This window comes from Aphidius gifuensis, linkage group LG5, assembly GCF_014905175.1.
Source record: "Aphidius gifuensis isolate YNYX2018 linkage group LG5, ASM1490517v1, whole genome shotgun sequence".
In the NCBI taxonomy this organism is placed as follows: Eukaryota; Metazoa; Arthropoda; class Insecta; order Hymenoptera; family Braconidae; genus Aphidius; species Aphidius gifuensis.
Window position 1 is genome coordinate 20,240,503 of NC_057792.1, and position 20,975 is coordinate 20,261,477.

Sequence of the window (20,975 nt, forward strand, 5' to 3'; positions counted from 1 at the left end):
AAACCAAAAAAAAAAAAACAACAACCTCTGCACTTGGCATTAATTCAATTTAATTCATGCCAATTATAATATTCAAAGAAAAAAAAAAATAAAACCAAGGACATTTAAATAATATCCTCATTCTTGTAGTATATTCTGAAAAAATTTTAACATCTGTCCATAATGTATTTGATATATTTTTGAGGTCGAAAATCACATTTTTCTTATAATTAATTCTACGGATTTTTGGCAAAGATCTTTCTACATTTGTTGGCCAAGTTTAAGGATAAAACATATGTGGATAAATATATTGCTGCGGAAACTTGTCTTGTTTCTAAAATTTGAAACTTTCCATGAACGGTTGCGATGACCATATATGGTTGTCTCACACCACATATACAAGTCATTGGCGCGACAAGTAGGTGGGACTCTCACCAAGTCTCTTCGTGGAAATGAGTGCTTTCGAAGCAGGCATAAATCAGCTCACTATTTATTACTCACTGGCTCGTAATAGTTTTGCATACTGTTAATAAATTCCCATGAGTGCAATCGATTTTTTTTTGAAAGATAAATTAAAATTAAATCTTGTTTTTTTTTTTTTTTTTTTTTTTTCATTGATTGTTTTAGCATCAAAAAAATCAGTAGAAAAATTTTAATTAAATGAAATAATAATCTTTGGATAATAGTCATTTAAATGTCTAAAAATTTTGGTTACTTTAGAGCTTGGTTTGAGTTGAGAAGTTTAGTATGAATTTATGAAAATTAATAGCAACGAAAATGTAAAAATATTTGAGTAAAAAAAAATATTTTTAAATGCATCTTGGTAATTTTATATGAGATGAAGGATATATTCCATCGTGGGAAAAGCATACACATTAAAAGAGTTTTAAAAATTGAAAAAAAAATTTTTTTTTTTTATGTTTACATAAGCACTTCTTGGAGCAAATGGTGCGCGTCTATATATATTGCACCGAAGACAAGTGGCTACTCGAAATCTGATACACTGTTTTTATATATATCACCAAGATTAAATAAAATACATAAAAATAAAGCTTATATATATTTTTCAACCTACACCTGTTATCCAAGACCAAAAAAAAAATAAAAAAAATATGTGGGTTTGAAGATGATACGGATCATCGTAATCAAGAATTAGTACCACTCTACACTCGTGAAGAAACTAAGAAGCAAAATTTTTATTTCTATTTATTTCACACTGCACATAAGAATTATTTCATTTTTTTTTAAAATAATATAGCTTTTTAATAGGGCTTTAATATAGATTTTTTATTATTTTTTTTTTTTAATTTTCCTGCGTCTTTATAACAGGCCGTGTTAAATTTATTTTTTTTCTTCTCCTAAATAATGATTATAGTTTTTTAACTATATGATCCAGAGATTCAAAAATTCTACCGGATATTATTCGTAATTTATACTTTTAAAAAAAAATCGAAATTTTTTTTATATAAATCGCTTTAGACAGGTGTTTTTTATTTTTAATAAAATAACCCTTGTCTTTTATCAAATTAAAATTGATTTTGATTGATTTTACAAAAATTATAGACATGCCAATATTAAAAAAAAAAAAAAATACTATACATAAAAAATTTCCAAAAGAGATTATTGTATAAATATAAATTTAGAGCTTTTTTTTTTTTTCTAGGACATACTCCCGGTCCAAAAATATGTTTAAAGAAATATTAGACAATAATTATCAAGACAAAAAATAAAGTAAAAAATTCAATTACGAAAATTTGAAATATGTCAATCAGGGAATTTATATTCCTTGTGGAAATTACAAGAGAAACAAGGGAGAGATCAAGAGTGAGAGAGATAAATTAACATGAGGGAATATAGTAATAAGTAGAATTGCGTCAGCTGTCATGATTGGAATTGTTGAAGTGATGGTGAGAGATGGTTTGTTGCAGCTGATATAGATATAAAGATTCAGAGTGACAACAAAGAGCATTGAGGGTTGAAGAGGGATAATACTGATGGTGCAGAATATACACACACACGTGGTGTTATCGTGGCCGATGAGCTGTCCGTTGCTGATGGCGTCAATCGTACCGGGGGTGGTCTAATCCTGCACCACCATCACCACCACCACCAGCAGTAGCATATATATTAAATAACAGATGGCCTCGTCTATGCCAATCAACTAATTCAGTGTCCCTGTTCATGTTGTTGTTACTCTCACTCACTTGTGTGCTTGACATCTGATGCCACATACACATTAAAACTCTACAACAATTAGTAAGCACACAGACATTCATGTCTTTATCAAGTACAATTTCATTTATTACTGATAAATCCTTTTAGTTCCAATGGGATTAATTATTTTTTTATCATGTTTTTATATTATTAAATTTTTAATCATTTTTTGTTGTTTATTTTTATTATCAATTTGCAAAATTATATTGGAATTGTTTTGTTGGATCTATATAAATTGTATTGGAATAATATTAATTGCAATTTTCTTTTTGTTTTTTTAATTTATTTAATTTATTTTAAAGACAGGGTTTTGATGTATCGTTTCGTATTTTTCATTTTAATTACTTCACTTTGTTGTAATTTATATAATACAAATCATTTTGACACTGAAAAAAAAAAATTAGGGTCAACTTTTGCTTGAAAAATTTCCTCAGCAGGGTTTTATGAGTCAGCATCTGGTCAACACGCGTTGACCACCAAAGGTTTTTGGTCAATTCATCCCTCGACTACACCACACATTTTTGTAAACTTTTTTTTTTTATTTTTTCTTGGAAAAATAATCTATGATATTTGATATTTTTTGTAGATAAAAATATTTGTGCAATTGACAATGTTGGTTTAAATAAAAAAATAGATAATAATTATTTAGCAATTTTGTAAATATTATTTGATTGTTAGAAAAAATAAATAAACTATGAAATTTATTAATACAAAATATTGGCTAAAAATAAATTAATTATTTTAGAAATTTTTAAATTTTTTTTCTATGTTGAATTAATGATTTTATTAAGCCGACACGTGTACGACAGACGAGTCAAATGATGGGGAAGAAAATTGTCCCATATGTTTTTTGTACTTCCTGTATTTATATTTATTTTTAATTTCTATTATTTAATAATTGGGGTTGAATTTTAGTAATATATTTATAATTTTTTCGAGGATGCTGTGTGTCTGTTTTGAATAAAAATTCATTTCATTTGTAAATTGTTATTAAAATTCCAAAAAAAAAATATTGAATCAAGTTAGTATTAATAATTTTTTGTAAACAGAGTTGTTTTTTAATTTTAAGTTAAAAATAATTAGTACCAGCGTTGGCCGCAAGTGATCATCCCCGCGCGTTGATTAAAAATTTTACGCGCCAAATTTAAAATATTACGCGAGCAATACGTATATGGAGCAAATAATTCGGCATATTTATAATTAACACCAATGATATTTTTTAACATGAAAATTTACTCGTTAAATATTTGTATATAAATAAAATTAGTAGTAATCCATAGACCATTCAAAATGTGTTTCTAAAAGTTTTTCTCTTTCATGAATAAAAATGTAAATGACAACATGCTGCAATAATTTAGCAAAACATTTGGCTTGTATACTTCCGAGTTATATGTTGGCCATGAAGATTTGCTTTTTCTTGGAGATTAGATGCCTCATAGTTGTACCGTTACATACCCCACGGGTGACTCAAGTCTTTTGTGTGTCCAGCACATGCTGGACACAAGAACATCTGACTTTCTTTTCTAAAAAAATTTCATAGTTCTGCAAAAACATTTTAAATTATAATAAATAGTAGCTAAAAACATTTTATTTTATTAATTTTTAATTAAATCTAATTTTGTTTAACAATAATTTAAAAAACTATTAGCAATTTTAATGTTTAAAATTTTTTTTTCTAATCAATAAAGAAACTCCATAAAAAAATCATGATAATTTAAATTAAAAAATTATGAAAATCATCAATATTTAGAACTATTTTTTCAACTTAAATTAATAATTTTTTTTTTCAAATATTAATTAATCAATCTGTAAATATTTTTTCATCTAAAAAAAAATATCAACAAGGTTTTTTTTCACATACAACTTTTTTAGTTCAGCTCAAATAAAAAAATATTTCAACGAGAGATTTTTTTTTTTGTATTTTTTAAATCTCTCCAAGATATGGAAAAAAAAAAGAAAAATATTTTGCAAGTATTTAAGCACCCTGTTTCACGCTGATTTTCAATGGTACCGGAAAAAAAATATAATTATCTCCAACAGGGCATAGCATGCCGAGTGTTATCCATGTGGCGCCCGACTTGGTGTCCCGTCTAAAAAAATGTAAAAAAAAAAATATATTTTATTGTTAATTTTCCAAGAAGTTTATTACATCATGCGTTAACAAGACTAAACATCTGGTGAAATTTTAAAAATGCCAAGCAAGCAAGGTCAGTATTACGATGCGAAAATAAATTTTTTTTTATTCTTTAAAATTTAAATATATATTTCCATTGCATTTCTACTTGTAAACAAGTAAAATAAAAAAATAAATAAATAAAATACGTCATAATTTAGTGGTGAGATTTGTTGTCTATAGAAAAAAAAATATAATAATAAAAACTCAAGTGCATTTGATGCTCGTTCAGTGATTCTTCGAGGGCATCTTTGTCCATTTCACAAGACTAAAACTCTTTTGACCGTTGTGTGGGTGGGCAAAATAAGGCAAGACAATAAAAAAGAGAAAAAAAAATAAAAAAATTAAACCCTCACTACAAACTGGCGCCGTGTTGTCGCCTCTTCTCTCCAACAATGTGTCTGTACTTCCCCGCCGTTGAAGAATTTTCTCCTCACCTCAGCAATTCGCCATTTGATTCTCTGTGCATCTTTTTGAGATATATTGTCCCAAAGATAAGGAGGGGGTTGGTTGGCTACCATTCTCAAAACTGGCTATAGCCCAACTTACTAGTTTGAATTTGCTTCTGCCCTACGCCTCCCACTATACCTATATATATTAAATCCCACCACTCTAATTCTTCCCCACCATCAACAAATTATTCTTCAAGTCTGTAGAAACACGCGGGGATAAAACTCACTTTCAACTCAGTACTCACAAGTCAACCAACAAATTATCACCATCATACTAAAATATTTATTATTTTTCAAAAAAAAAAAAAAAAGTTTACCAATTTTTTTTAAACCCCAAAAAAATTAAATAAAAAATAAAGTAAAAGGATTAAATTTGTGCTATAAAAGTGAAGTGATTGTTAAAATAATAATTTATTTATTTAAATAGTTTAATTATAATAATATTTTATTTAAAAAAAAAAAAAAGGATTTAAACATTCAAAAAAATGAGTAACCACGTGATTGAAACAACGAGGGATTTTACAGAATTTATAAAAGGTAAATTTCAAAATTCAAATTACTCAATTTTAAAAAATTCAAAGAAAAATAATTCTTACATTGTTAATTTAATTATTATAAATAAATTAATAAGCTACATAAAATAAATGACTTGAAAAAAATTATTTTAAAAAATTAATTACAAATTGTTGTAGAGATTTTAAGTTGAGACTTGAGGCGCCGGTCAGTCGGTCGGTTGTCGCGTTGTGCATCTCGTAATTTTAATAATAATAATAATAATAATATTTATTATTGTTATTGTTGATAATAATTATTTATTATTACTATTATTGTTATTTATTTCAAGTATAATAAAGTATATGTGTGGTGTAAGATAAAATCAAAGGTATAAAAAATAAAGGCGATCAAGAATAAACAGTGAACCACTACTGCTATATACCACGACTAATATTATATATATATTAAATAAGGATAGACTTTAGTCACTCGGCGCCAGCGTGGGTCGCGATCCCAGACAACTAACACTGAAGACAAGAATGACGACGTCGACCCCTTGACACCGGTCCTCTCTTGCAACTTTAAAACTTCAATCACGTTTTTTTTTTTTTTTTTTATTTCTTTCTGATTATTATCATCATCTTATTTGACCAAGTTTTTATTTATTATTATAATGAATAAATTTTAAATGAAAAAATTAACATAATTTATTGTTTTTTTAATATGATTTTTTTAACAATTAAAAATAGTTGATTTGTATTTTTGAATAATAGGTAATTGTATTGGGAAAACTTGTTGATTTGTTGGGAAATATCTAAAATTGTTATAAATAATTTAGCTAAATTTTTAGAATGTTTTTTTGCTTGTTAATTATTTATTATAAATCATTTTTATTTTTCTATTTGTTTCGCCCACGTGTGGAGATGTGTAATTAAATTTTTCATGATGCACCTGGCATTTGAATTAATTTTTGAATGAGAAATTGTATATAAGCAATAACCACAAATAAAAAGTCAAAAAGGTCAATTTTATAAATTATTTGCTTTATTAAAACATTAAAATTTATGGATATTAAATTATGACAAAGTTATTAACAAGTGCATTTGGTTTATTGTTTATCTACCTGTCAAGGGGTGACTTCCTATCGCAAGTGGAATCTTGATGCACATATTATTTGAGGGTAGATTGTATGATAGTCACGATTTGAGGATATAAGTATCTGAAAAATCATCAATTTATCATCAACATTGTTAATATAATTTGACATGATTTATGAGCTAGTAAAAAGTTTACATACTTGGCATCTGTTTGTGCTGAACAATATAATATTTTGTTGTTTAAAATTAATTAAAATATATTCATGATCTTTATAATATTGTGATGATAATTTTAAATTTTAAAATATGTTCTATTAATTTTTTTAAATCGGGGTTATCACTTCCTGATATATTTATAAACCGTCATCATTTATAATTTACATGGAATTTAAAATTTCATATTTACATTGTTAATTTTGAACTTACGAGTCCGTTTGATTTAATTTTATTATTTTTTATTGCTGTTTTTTAAATAATAACAATTGTTGAATTTACAAATTAATTGGTTTTACGATCGAATCATTTTTTCATTATTTATTTGTAATTTTAGACAACAAAACATGTGAAATGTTAAAAATAAAAATACATAGAGCTGCTGAAAAATTTTATTTTTCATTTGACTTTATTGTTTATTAATTTATTTTGTCAATTTAATTTTTCTTTATATATTTAATTTTATTATGATGCATTGATTTTTTGGCTAGTGAATTTAGTTAGTAAATTATACATGAATTGAATTTTTTAACTTGCCTTTTTTAGATTGACAAATAAATGTTTTTATTTAAATATATTTAAATAACATTGATATATTTCGTAACATATTGTTTGTTAATCTGTTAATACGTAAAAATTTTTTTCTAATATTTAAAAACAATTTACAAAAATTAAAATAACCAATGAATATTTATTTTTCCATTTAATTATTTACTTTTTAAATTTAAAAAAATATAAATTTTCATATTTTAATTAAAATCTTCACTTTAATATCTATTAACTATTTTATTTTTCAATATTCATTTAAAATTTATTTAACTAAAAATAAAAAAACTATTTATATTTTTCGAAACAGCATGCACTTTATATAGTTTATAGCAAAAATCCAATACAACTGAAATATAATTTTAATTTCATTTAATCATAAAATTATCAAAATAAAAAAAAAAATATTAAAAAGCGGAAGTTACCTTATGCGTATATATATTTTATAGAAAAATACATGACGTTACAACGTTTGCCAGATGTTTTGTGTTTTAAAACGACGACATGCCTGACAAAAGTTGATCGTTTTGCATGTTATATATATATTTTTTATATATATATAAACTTTCGTCTTTACAGCACGTGCTGTCTTTTATTCAACAATTTAATGTCTGATTTTAAGACACAAAAACAATGACCAGCTGTGCCAAAGAACAACCCACGTGATTGTTTTCCTCTGATTTTACCTTTTTTTTATTTTTTATCATCTCATTCAATTGCAATAAAGTTGTTGCAATAATTGTTATGACATTTTGTAATTGAGAGCAGACTCAGTGATGTTTACGATTCGGTAAAGATCAATCTGACTTGATGGCGCCTGTTGTTGACCCATTTGACCCTTGTATAGATTCACAACAACTATTTGCACTTAATACATCAATTTATATATTACATATTTAAATTATTATCAAAAAAAAATATAAAATAATATATGCCCGTACACAATTATCTAGAGGCATTGTGTTATTCTTTGTTTTTTATATTTTAGCGTGTCATTTTGCGATAAGAAAATTTAACAGTTCCAGGTGCGCTTGTTTAAAATTATCAATTTTTCTTTGATCATATTCGTGGATATAAAACGAATATATACATACTCGTTTGTTCCAGTGACACGTACCAGGTGTGATCCTAAAAAACCAGTCTCATCATCTGCTCTTTTACGCACTCTTTTAAAATTTTATTATATCCAATCATAGTCGCAGCCAATAAAGCTATTGATTAAATTAAAAATAGATCATTTATATTTTCGAAAAAGTTCATGGAAATTTATTATTTTATTTATTATTTAATCAATCTTTAGATTTAATATTTTTTTTTAAATATTAATACAAAAATTCTCAATGAAAATTAAGCTAGTATTTTTTTTATTTAACGAAAAAGTTTGATGATTAAATTTGTTGTTAAATGAAACAATTAAATTGTATAAAAAATCATTTGAAAATTTATAATAATTTGTTTTAAATTAAAAATTGATTTTAATTATTTTTATTTTGTTTTACAGCTGATATGATGTCTGGTTCAGATCGTGATGCAGGTTTTTGCAGTGGTGGTGATGAGGATGACATGTCAGGTCTTAATTCTCCAAGTGCATCTGAAAATTCAGTTGAAGTACAAATATCACCAATATCATTACGAAATAAACGTAAACTTGCTGAGCCACGTAAAATTCAAGAACAATCAACAGCACCATTAAAAAAACGTCGTTATGATCGTATGATAATACAAGACAATTCATCTGATTTAACATTTGAAGATACAAAAACATCAATAACAAGACCACCATCACCATCACCATTTCGTCCATGGAGTAGTCCATCAAAATCCGAAGAGTTAAATAATGAAAAAACAAGTGAAAATTCATTGAATGATAATTATCAACGTCAAGAAAAAATATGGCAACAAGAAGAAGAATGTCGTCGTCAAGAAGCTGAAGAAAGAAAACATGAAAAAATAATTCAACAAGAGGTATTAGCTCGTCTTCAAGAATTTGAAATGCGTAGACCAACATCACCAGATTATTCACAAACATCAAGATCATCTGATTCACAAAAAAGTCAACCTAGATCAAGATCATATAAACCACCACAAGTACCAACAATTAATCCAACATTAACAAATCAAGATGAACCATTGGCACTTGTTCTGAGAGGTGAAACACCACGTGTTCCTGAACATCCAGATGTATCTGGTAATTTTAATCAAACAGATTTTAATGTAGAACAAAATTCAACATCATTTGAACATCAAAGACATCAAAATGGACAAAGAAATTATAAAAATATGACAAGAGAAAGAAGAATTGAGGCTAATGCCAGAGAAAGAACACGTGTACATACAATTTCAGCAGCTTTTGATACACTTAGACGTTCAATTCCTGCATATTCACATAATCAAAAATTATCAAAATTGTCAGTATTGAGGATAGCTTGTAGTTATATCATGACACTGAGCAAAATAGCTACAACACCTGAGGGACAAGATACAAATGGTGATGAACTTAGTGCTTGTGTTGATCTTGTTTCAAGAACCATTCAAACTGAAGGAAAATTAAGAAAAAAAAAAGACGATTAAATATAAATTCATGCTCAATTAATTTCATTGAATAAGCTATTTTTTTTTTTTTTTTATCTTTTTAAATATAAATTAATAAATTTATTAAATCACTCTGACAATACTGTGTTTAAAATTTAAAATTTAAAATTTTTTAAATTCATGTAAAAATGTAATTTTTTATGGCTCAAATTAATATTTTTTTTTGAAATTATTCTAACAGCTATTTTGCTGACTGATTGACAAGTACAAAGTTTTTTTTTTTTAATTTTTTTTTTTCAATGATTAATTGCTTATTATTTTTTTAATTTAAGAGTGAAAATTTTGTAAATAAAGAATGTGTGTTTTGACCGTCAGTGACGGATTTAGATGTAAAAAAAAAGATGATGTTCTTCAGTGATTAGCTATTAATAATCGATAATAAATATTATAAATATTATTAGAAAAAAAAAATATATAGATTATATTGAGAACAAAGCTGTGTGCCAAGTGCACGTATGTACCTTTTTACAAATAAGAATAATTTGCCAAGTGGTTTTTATTATTTTTTTTCTTTGAAAGTTATTCAATAAAAAATCTTGATCCTTCAAATTGAAATGAGCTTGTTTATTTTTTTTGGTATCCTTTTTTTTTTTCTAGGTAAAAATCATTTCCTGTGTTAAACGACGAGGGGGTTCTTGATGATAAAAAAAGTTATCGTTTAAGATAGCAGATGTATCGTTTACTTAAATACCCAGAGAGAAAAAAAAAAAATAAATGTGTCAGCTGAAGACAAGTGGTACAAATGTTTATCTTGATGTTAATTTCACTCAAAAGATGCATTCTCAACACAGCTGCTCTTCTTCTTTTTTTCTCTTTTTTTTTGAAATCTAATCAGTCAGCATTAAGCCAAATGTATTTCGAGAAAAACTATATCTTAAAATCGTTTTAAAAAAAAAAGATATTCACTTGGATCCTACATGTTTACTGATCAACGCTTTTGACTATTTTTTTTTGCATTTTGTTCTTTAAAATTTCTGTAAGATAATTATATATAAATTTAAAATATTTCAAAAAAATGATAAATAATCTATAATCATTTTAAATCTTTAAATTAACAAAATTGAATATTCAACATTATTAATTTAATGTTTTATTTTGATTAAATTTAAAAATTTTTGAGCAATTTATAGTTAAATTTGTTTCTTTTGAAATTGAAAATTATTTATATAAAATTTTATTGTTTATAATTAATTATTTTTATAAATTTAAATTTCATTTGTATTTTATGAATTAATACATTTAAATGATATATTATTAATTAAATTAATTTAAATAATTTATGATTTGTAAATTGATATATTCACAAATTTTGAAAGTCAATTTTAATTATTTTATTTTTGACAAATTAAATTTTGTTTTTTGTAAATAATTTTTTTTGTTATGCAGTTATATTCTTAAATTCTGATTTAATAAGATCAAAATATTTGAAAATATTTTAAAAGATTTAACTTTAATCATAACTTTTCTGAAAAATGAAATCAATAAAAGATTTTAATATTTCATTTATTTGAATTTTATTGTAAAATTGATGATCAATTTTAATAATTGTCCTTGAAAATTAACAACATTAAATTAATAATTAAAAGTATAAAAAATTGTCTTATTTTTGGTAAAAAAATTGACAATATTTTAAATTTTTTCTAACGCGTTTAAAAATTTAAAATTTGTTTAAATTTAATAATTTTTTTTTTGCAATTGATCAGTTAAAAGCCAGACTTTTTAATGGAATAAATTTTGAAAATTAATTTTTATAAATAACATTTTTTTTTCGAATACTTTTATACATTTTTTTTTGTATTTTTATTGTTGATGTTTTTGGAATTATTTAAGATTAATTATTAAAATTTATCAGATGAATTTAATTCCACGAAATAAAGCCAATTGATTTGTAATGTTAGATATCAAACTAATTGAAATTTCACACTAAAAATTATATTGTCAGGTGCAGTCTTCATTCTTTCTCAGGGGAAGAATTAGTTGTAAGTTTTTTTTTTTAAAACCTAAGATTAAAAAAATTGAAGCTTTCGATAAATTAGGTATCAAAAATTTATGATAAATCGTTGTCATATATTATGAAGGTGTAGAACAGAGAAAAATTCCAACGATAATACGAAGGATCCATCGATTATTATAATTGAAAATGTGGTTTGGGACTTGGCTACATGTAAAAAGGCTTGCAGGTGTTTAGCATAAAGGCAAATTGCCTAAAAAAAACTTGCTTTATTATTTATTTTTATTATTTGGCAAAATAAGTAAGCAGGTGATATGTTTTGCGTCGTTTATTCATTCTCAAAGCATACCAGTGATATAATGATGAGATCATCAGGATCATTCATCAAGCAATAGAACATCTGCTCGAGATTAGACCCAACGTATTTATATTCTTTCTAAAATTATAAACATGAACCAATAATAATTTGAATTAAATGAGGTTTTTTTTTCTTTGGTCATTTAAAATTGCAGGGAAAAAATCAAATGAGAAATATAAATGTATTAAAAGTTATTAAAATTACAAATTAAAAGATTTTAAAAAATTATTAAATTAAAATTTATATATACACACAGTGTTGAAAAAAAATATGAAAAATTATAAATTTATATTTTTTTTTATTATTTAATTTTATTAATTAATAAATAAAAATTTTTTCTAGCTGTGAAGCAAAATTAAAAGTTAATATGTGACATATATCTTTGAAGTTTGTCGAAATTTATTTTATTTATTTTCAATTTTCACCGGTTGATAAGTTATTTCCCAAATTTTTTCAAGTATATAAATTTGATTAAATTTAAAATAACTTTGTGGAAAGTCACCAGCTTGAAATAGCTTTTCCTGGTTAGATAATGAGATGATCATCATGAAGTTTGTTTATTTTTTCCATCACCAAATAGAAAAAGTCATCGTTGGAGAGCTTGCGGATGTTGTATCTTGACAAGGTACTTTTAAACGGTCACCATCAACTTACTCACCAACATGGTAAGCCACTCATCTACATGAGATTCATAGCCCACTTGAAGTGACCTGGACCACCGGGCCCCAATTCCATCATATACCAAAGTCAAATAATCACCAACTAATATTTTTTTCAAACTAAAAGTATTTCATATAAATTTTTAAAAATATATATTACTATAAAATTTATTTAAATATATAAACAAAGTAATAAATAACAAAGAAATATTTTTTTTTACAGTATCATGGTGTCACTAAACTTTATAGCTTGATTAGCTCTTCCGATCAGATGCTGAAAATAAGTATATATCCCACTCAGTAATTACATCCATTACATAAAATGAAAGCTGAAATAATAATAACAATCATGCACCAATAAATTGTTTAAATAATTTTTTTTTTAATTATAAACATTAAATATATATAATAATAAAAATAATAATGTGAATAAGATGAATAGCATAGACATTCGAGACACGAACGAGACACGGCGACAGTGATTGCGGCGTCGAGGACAACATCTCTTTACTGTCGTTGTAAAAATCACGGTCCATCCTTTTGTCGCTTTTGATGCGATAAAAAAAAATATATACCATGCGTCCAGCCGACGCCAATCTCTGCACATAGATGCAGTTTCAATTCTTATTTTATTTTTCATCAACAACATGATATAATTTGTTTACAAACTTTGCAACATATTTTTAAAAATTCAAGCTGTTTTTTTTTTGTATTAGAACAACCTGGTCAATGAGTTTCATACATATTTTGATAATAAATTTCGAGAATATATAAATTTAAACTTGGTGTGTTTAATTGAAAAAATAATAAAAAAAAAATATATATAGAAAACAAAGAATACACCTGCTACAAAAATTGTGGCAAAGCTATTGATTTGGTTAACTTTTGTTGTGAGAGAATTTGACTTGCTGCTCTTGGGCTAATTGACTAGGCGTCGAGGGGTAAAAATAAAAATAATATAAATTCAGAGACACACGTATAATTCAGTGGCAAACTATTCGTACTTCATGCGGTATGAATTCTAGTTTCACGAGACCGCTTGGAATAATTACCGAGACTACCACTATCTGAATGATCGACTTGAAAATAAATAATATTACCGTATCGAATCATATTTAACAGACAAAATATCTACAGGAAAATTTTATAAAAAAAAATAAATGAAAAAAAGATCGATCAATGAAATTTGATGTTTCAAAAGCATGATTACGATACATAATGAATAAAACAAAAAGAAAATATACATTTGTTTATGGATTTCTAAAATTCTGAATAATTTAAAAAATTTTAACTGGTTCAAGGATACAATATAACGCAAATATGACATTTTTCTAAAATGCGATAAAAATAATACCTGATAAAACAAAGTCATAATTGTATAATTTTGTATATTAATCAATTTTATTAATACAAAATTATAACAATTTATTAATTGGACAATATTTTTGATTATTTTATATTTTATAATTTTAAAAATTGGTAATAATTTAATTGTTTTATTTTGATAATAATTTGAGATAATATATATTAAACTTTTTTACTTTAATTGGAAAAAAATATAGAGCGATAATTTGGTAATCTTAAAATATTTGAGAAGGTAATGATAAAATTTAATCGTATAATTCAGTGGCAAACTATTCGCCCCTTAATGATCGGTTACTTTCCGCGCTTTACAGACAAAATATCTGGTTTAAAAAAAAAAAATAAATAAAAGATCGCCAAGAGACGATACAAAGAATACGAAAAAAAAAAAAGGGACATTTGAATTTTAACTGGAAGGTATTGCCATCTATCAAAACCCAAGTCATTGTTATTTTATAAATCCAAACAAAAGACATTTGATAAAAATCTTAAAAATTTTTTTTTTTAGATAATTAGATAATGTATAATATTTTGAGAAAATTGTAGGCTACAAAATGAGGTCAATCTACATGTCGTGTAATTTTCAGTTTTTTTTTTTTTTTTTGTTTTGGCTGGTAATAACACTTTTTGATGCGGTTTTGGAATATGATGATGATGATGAAAAAAATGCGCAGCTTGTCCTGAAATATCCGCAATGAATTAACAAGTAATTTCAGGTTTCTTACATCCATGAAAAAGTAATGGAACAAGTAGTCATCATTTTTGCGCGCATCGAACGTCATACATATATATACAACCGGTTAACTAATCGCATGGGACAGGTGCTTACAATGTGACCATCCACAATTAATTTATAATAATAATTGCATAGAAAAAATATCACTTTGAAAAATGGTACAAATAAAATGAGTGTATATTGAAAGAATAAGATTTATAAAATCAAATAAATTAATTTTATTTATCTTTTTTTATTTTTGCTATTGACATTGAGCTTTTGACACAGTTAAAAAAAAATATTCATGTAAAGTTTAATATTTTTTTGAATGTCGAAATAGATAGAAATATTTTTTTGTTATTTATTACTTTGTTTATATATTTAAATAAATTTTATAGTAATATATATTTTTAAAAATTTATATGGAATATTTTTAGTTTGAAAAAATATTAGTTGGTGATTATTTGACTTTGGTATATGATGGAATTGGGGCCCGGTGGTCCAGGTCACTTCAAGTGGGCTATGAATCTCATGTAGATGAGTGGCTTACCATGTTGGTGAGTAAGTTGATGGTGACCGTTTAAAAGTACCTTGTCAAGATACAACATCCGCAAGCTCTCCAACGATGACTTTTTCTATTTGGTGATGGAAAAAATAAACAAACTTCATGATGATCATCTCATTATCTAACCAGGAAAAGCTATATCAAGCTGGTGACTTTCCACAAAGTTATTTTAAATTTAATCAAATTTATATACTTGAAAAAATTTGGGAAATAACTTATCAACCGGTGAAAATTGAAAATAAGTAAAATAAATTTCGACAAACTTCAAAGATATATGTCACATATTAACTTTTAATTTTGCATTACAGCTAGAAAAAATTTTTATTTATTAATTAATAAAATTAAATAATAAAAAAAAATATAAATTTATAATTTTTCATTATAATATTTCATATTTTTTTTCAACACTGTGTGTATATATAAATTTTAATTTAATAATTTTTTAAAATCTTTTAATTTGTAATTTCAAATTATAATTTTCCATAAAATTAATTTTTTTATTATTAACATATTATATTTTATGTCCCAAAGGATCCATATAATAAACTACATTATTTTTTTTAAATTCTCCTTGACTGCACAATAATCCAAAGATTCTCAAGTCTTGACAATGTTGCACCCGTAGATATCGCATAACAAAATATTTTTTATTTTTTTGTTTTTTTTATCAGAATAATATATATACATACATATACCATAAGAAGCTACCATAAAGGGGCTACTGTTTGTGGCAAGCTACCGGTTTCCAAGCCGGCTCACCAATACACCAAGTGAATGTGCTTCAAGCCATACTACATCAAGCTTCTACACTGCAACCAGTTTCAACCAAAACATATTATTGTGCATATAAAATATATACTCAAAATATTAAAATTAATTTCAAACAAAAAAAAACATCTCATCTAATCGAAATTAAATAATTAACTATAATTAAAATCGATCGCGCCACCACTTGCAAATTGTCATTCTCAAAATTTTTATATACTTCCATCATCTTTGCTCAGATCTTCCTCAATTTTTCTCTTTTTTTTTTATGCAAACTTTTTTAATTTTTTAAACATTCTTATTCTTCTGTATGCAATTATTTTTTTTTTTTAAATTCGATATATATTTTGTATAGAAAAAATTCTTGTGGTTCAAAAAAATGAGGCGCACGCGTTCGTGAGTCACACGATATGCACCTCGTTACGGCAATTAGATGAAATTGCAAAAAAATATAATAAATAAATTTACCTAAATCATCAAGCCTTTTATCAATAAATGCACCTGGAATAATTTTTTTTTTCTCGCATGATCATGCAAGACAGCTGATGCGAAATAAAAATTATAAAAAAAGTGCAATTGTATTTTATATTTTTTGACAAAGTTCGTCAGCTTTCTAATTCAAATTATTTCAAGAATTATTATCTAAGAAAATTTAAGAATGGAAAAATCAAAGATTGAAAAATTATTAGTTGAAAAAAAAAAATAAATAAAATTGTTGCGGTTTAAATTGACCTCAGTCTATATAAAAAGGTTGAAAAAAAAGAATAAAAAGAGACCACATTCTTCAACGTGCAGAATCCAAGTGAGCGTCCGGGTCTGACTGGCGCCAGGATCACGTCCATATAAAACCATGCGACAGTGTGTTCTTTGCGTGTAACATTACGGAGTCTGCGTTGTTTTATATATATTTTTTTTTTGTATATTGCGAACCTCTCCACTCGGCACTCATTAGAACGATCGATTCGCAAGACCCTTTATTCGACATATGCACAACCATTTTCGGAAGATAACTGAGATAAATAAATTTTATTAATATGACAATTTTATAAATTATTCAAACTTAATTTTTATTAATTTAAAATATTTACAGATATTTAATTAATTTGACACTTTAAATTTTTAAATTTAATTTTTTTCTTAATTAAAAATAACTTGTTCAGAATTAAAAACTCGTTAATTTTGTGTTTTTTAAAATAATTTTTAAATAAAATAGAGATAAAATTAAGTTGTTTATTGAACAAAAATAACTTAAATGGCCTTTTTTATTTTTATTTTAAATTTAACCAAAAATTAATAACAGTTAATCGAAAATTACTAATTTATTAAATAAAATTTCGAAATTATTTTTTTTTTTATAATTTTAATTTAAAACAAAAATAATAAATTTGGTGAATAGCACCAAAAGTTTCTAGTATTAACCAAAAATAATCAAAATATAAATATTGTTAAGTATTTAATAGCTCAATTTCAAAATTAAAAATTAAACCAGATCAATTGTGTTTTTTTAATTATAATTTAGCGGTGTCAAACGTTAATAAGCCAAAATCATTTTTATTAAATGTAAACACAGTGGAGTTATTATTTACAATAAGCCAAAAGTGATTTTTTTTCAATGAATTTCAGTAAAAACATTTGTTGCCTCAAATGTCAAAAAATTTATGATACTTAAATAAATTGTTTTATTTTAATTTATGACTTCAAATTGGTTCAATTAATAAATTTACAATTTTGATAAATTGCCATATATTTGACAAAATGTATTATTCTAATTTTATCATGTTAGTAAATTCATTTCACAAATAACAATAGTCTTTTCAAAGAGCCAGTCATTTTCATCTTTGGAATATTCTTACTTTTGTCTTCAAAAAAGTGGTACCATTGAATATCACCTGGTTAAAAAAGAATACAAATAACTTTTTACATATTTATTAAATAATAATTAATAAAAAAAAAATTTAACTGACTGCTGCAATAAATGCTGAAGGTTTGCACCACCATTTCCGTCCTTTTGCAATTCTTTTATTTTCACCATATCCAGATATCAATACCATAATTAAAAAAGTTTGCCAAACTATGCTTCATGCTAAAAACTGGGATGTTACCGGTAAGTAAATGTGCTTCTTGTGGCCAATCAATTTGCATCAAAACCAGTGCATTACCAATGATCCAATCACCATTATCATTTGGCATTGACAATTTCGTTTTAATTCCATCCAATAATAATCTACAACAACGTTCGCTTTCATAATTCAATTCGTTTTTAATGAAGATAATCGTTCAGCAGAAACAAACAAGATTAGATATTTTATTAATTTGTTGCATCAAATTATTTTATTCATCAATATTTTCAAGCATACCATAAAATCCAAGATCAGTCTTGTGAATAATATGGTCACCATGAAAATTCTTGTAATTTGATTATTCTTATTGTTTTTGTTTATCAGCTAAATCAATTGAAAATGGATTAATCCATGTTATACACAGCAATTGTTGTATTGAATTACTGTTCTCTTTTTATTCTTATTGTTGTATATCCCATAATAATACAGCTAGAGTTAAACCATTACCAGAATAATTAGCATCACTTGTCAATACAATTGGTTCATCACGTTTTCTTTTTTTTTTTTGTTCTGTTAATTGATTAAACAATGGATCTTCAAATGCTCTAACAAGACAATATGATACACTCTCATTTTTCATTGATAATGTATGATCATTTAATATTCTAATTAACACAACAATTGAACATATTAGCAATTGTCTTACTGTTAATTCTTCACTTAAATTATTACTATGTGTTATTGCATATTGTTGCAATTGTTCACAATATTTTTCTTGATCCCAATTTGATGAAAATAAATTACTCAATTCCCAGCCTAATTTTTTACCAATTATTTCAATAACTTGATAGTGTTCTTATGTATTTGTGTATTGTTGGTTGTTAGCAAATAATAATTTCAATAGTTTACATAATAAACGTAAACTTAAACGTGCAATCGCAAAATCTTCTTGTAATTGCCGGTAATTAAAATCAATTTATCACATAGCCATAAAGGTTGGCTTATTGGTTCAACATTTGATACCGGGAATTTTTTCTAACATTGCAGTCAATACCGTCATATCCTCAATAGATTATCATTGAACTTACACCATGTGTTGATAGTTCGTAAATTAAAAATAAACAATTATCACCGCTCCAATAATGTCTTACTGATTACCTGACAAGCCTGTTCAGTAATTTTGTGGTATTGATAAAAACACATAGTAATTTTCTAGTCACCATGTTGATCCAGGCGGGATGCCGTCAATTTCATCACCAATATCATCGTCATCGTCGATGGATATATTTTTTACCAAATTATCCTTACATGTTCAATATCATGTATTTTGCCCTCATTTAAACATTACATTTAATATTTTCACAAATTGCCTGTCTTTGCCACGCCTTTAGCTAATAACTAACATGTTAAACTTTATTTGCTGATACTAAACCACATTGAATGTCAAATATCATAATAAACAAATAATTAAATATTTACGCATTCTTTTATAATAATTGTAATGTTTCTTTCATTGCTTATTGCTTAAATAAACATTGCTTGCTGTTTTTCATTGATTTTGCTGGTCTTCTGTTAATTTCTGAGCAAAGAATTCAAACATTGTTTTCATATTATTGTTTTGGATCTCACCAAACAGGAAACAAATGATCGATCAACAATGACCTTCGGTCTAGCAAACCGTCAATAAATGATCAAATAAATAACAGTTACCTACACACGAACATGCAAAACAAATGATTAAATGCAACAAAAAGAACGAACTGATTATCAACATGTTTGGAGAATTTAACATATATTAATATTTTTGAACACAAACACTATTATGATTAATTTGTTTTAATAATATTGTGTTCTTTATCTTCAACAATATCAAAACAAAATCAATAAAACTATAATATAATATTTATATTGTTTTCTTTGTTATTAACACTCAGCGACGTCTGGGCCTATATTCTAATTTTTGTTTCGTCACCTGCTACTGTTTTGTTACTGTTAATGTTATTAACAAACATTAGCATATTTGACAATTGCGGCTGATATGGTTTAATTTAAATATAAGTACCCATTTTGCAAACTGAATTGATTTACATTTTTAGCTGAGAATGGTGTTTGTATACGACAACAATTAATTTTTAATTTCGTTAAAACATTGATTTGCTATTTTTCATTGTTTTAAAGCAGGTTTGACAATGTGTGTACTTTTTTAATTTTTAATATCAAAATTACATTTTTCAACAATATATGGTTTCATTTTTAGATATCTTGACAGTTTTTAATAAATATCTCTGTTATTTTCTAAATTGCTTCTTTTCATGCTTAGTGTTTTTAATTTTTCCTCAACAGAGTGTCTCATTATACCTGCAGGTTTTGTTTTTTCAAACTCAAAATTTTCAACCGTCGTCAGTGATCAGTTGTTTTTCCACCAAGATAAAATCAAATCTGTAAGTTTTATTTGATTCAAACTGACGATTTCATCTTGACATATTTTTCCATTGACTATTGTTGCTTGTTCTTTGTGTTATTAATAAATATGTTCATATTTCTGTTTTTAAAACCTTTTTTAATCGCCAATATCAGGTTTTTTTGTTGATTTTTAACATTGTAATATCATAAATTTTCATAATTATTATGTAGTTAATTGTTATAAGGAATTTGTTGGTTAATACATTTAATAAGTATTTATTATTTTTATTTAATATTGATTCTTTAATCATACATTTACAGTTATTATTAATAATTTAATAACATAATTATTAAATTGATAATTTAATATAATTTA

The 20,975-nt window shown here is 25.3% G+C and overlaps 2 protein-coding genes across 2 annotated transcripts; one reads left to right on the plus strand and one right to left on the minus strand.

Annotated features, from left to right (window-relative positions):
• Positions 1-5,048: 5,048 nt before the first annotated feature.
• Positions 5,049-10,470, plus strand: LOC122858410 (protein atonal homolog 8). The gene is made up of 2 exons (XM_044161293.1): positions 5,049-5,355; positions 8,671-10,470. Exons 1-2 carry the CDS (start codon positions 5,304-5,306, stop codon positions 9,738-9,740), a joined length of 1,122 nt encoding a protein of 373 aa, XP_044017228.1. The 5' UTR covers positions 5,049-5,303; the 3' UTR covers positions 9,741-10,470.
• Positions 10,471-18,161: 7,691 nt separating this feature from the next.
• On the minus strand, positions 18,162-20,262 carry LOC122856556. Its single transcript, XM_044158236.1, has 3 exons — positions 20,259-20,262; positions 18,658-19,051; positions 18,162-18,375 (listed from the first exon to the last, which is right to left on the minus strand). The coding sequence occupies exons 1-3, from the start codon at positions 20,260-20,262 to the stop codon at positions 18,162-18,164; spliced, it is 612 nt and encodes a 203-aa protein (XP_044014171.1).
• Between the last annotated feature and the right edge of the window lie 713 nt (positions 20,263-20,975).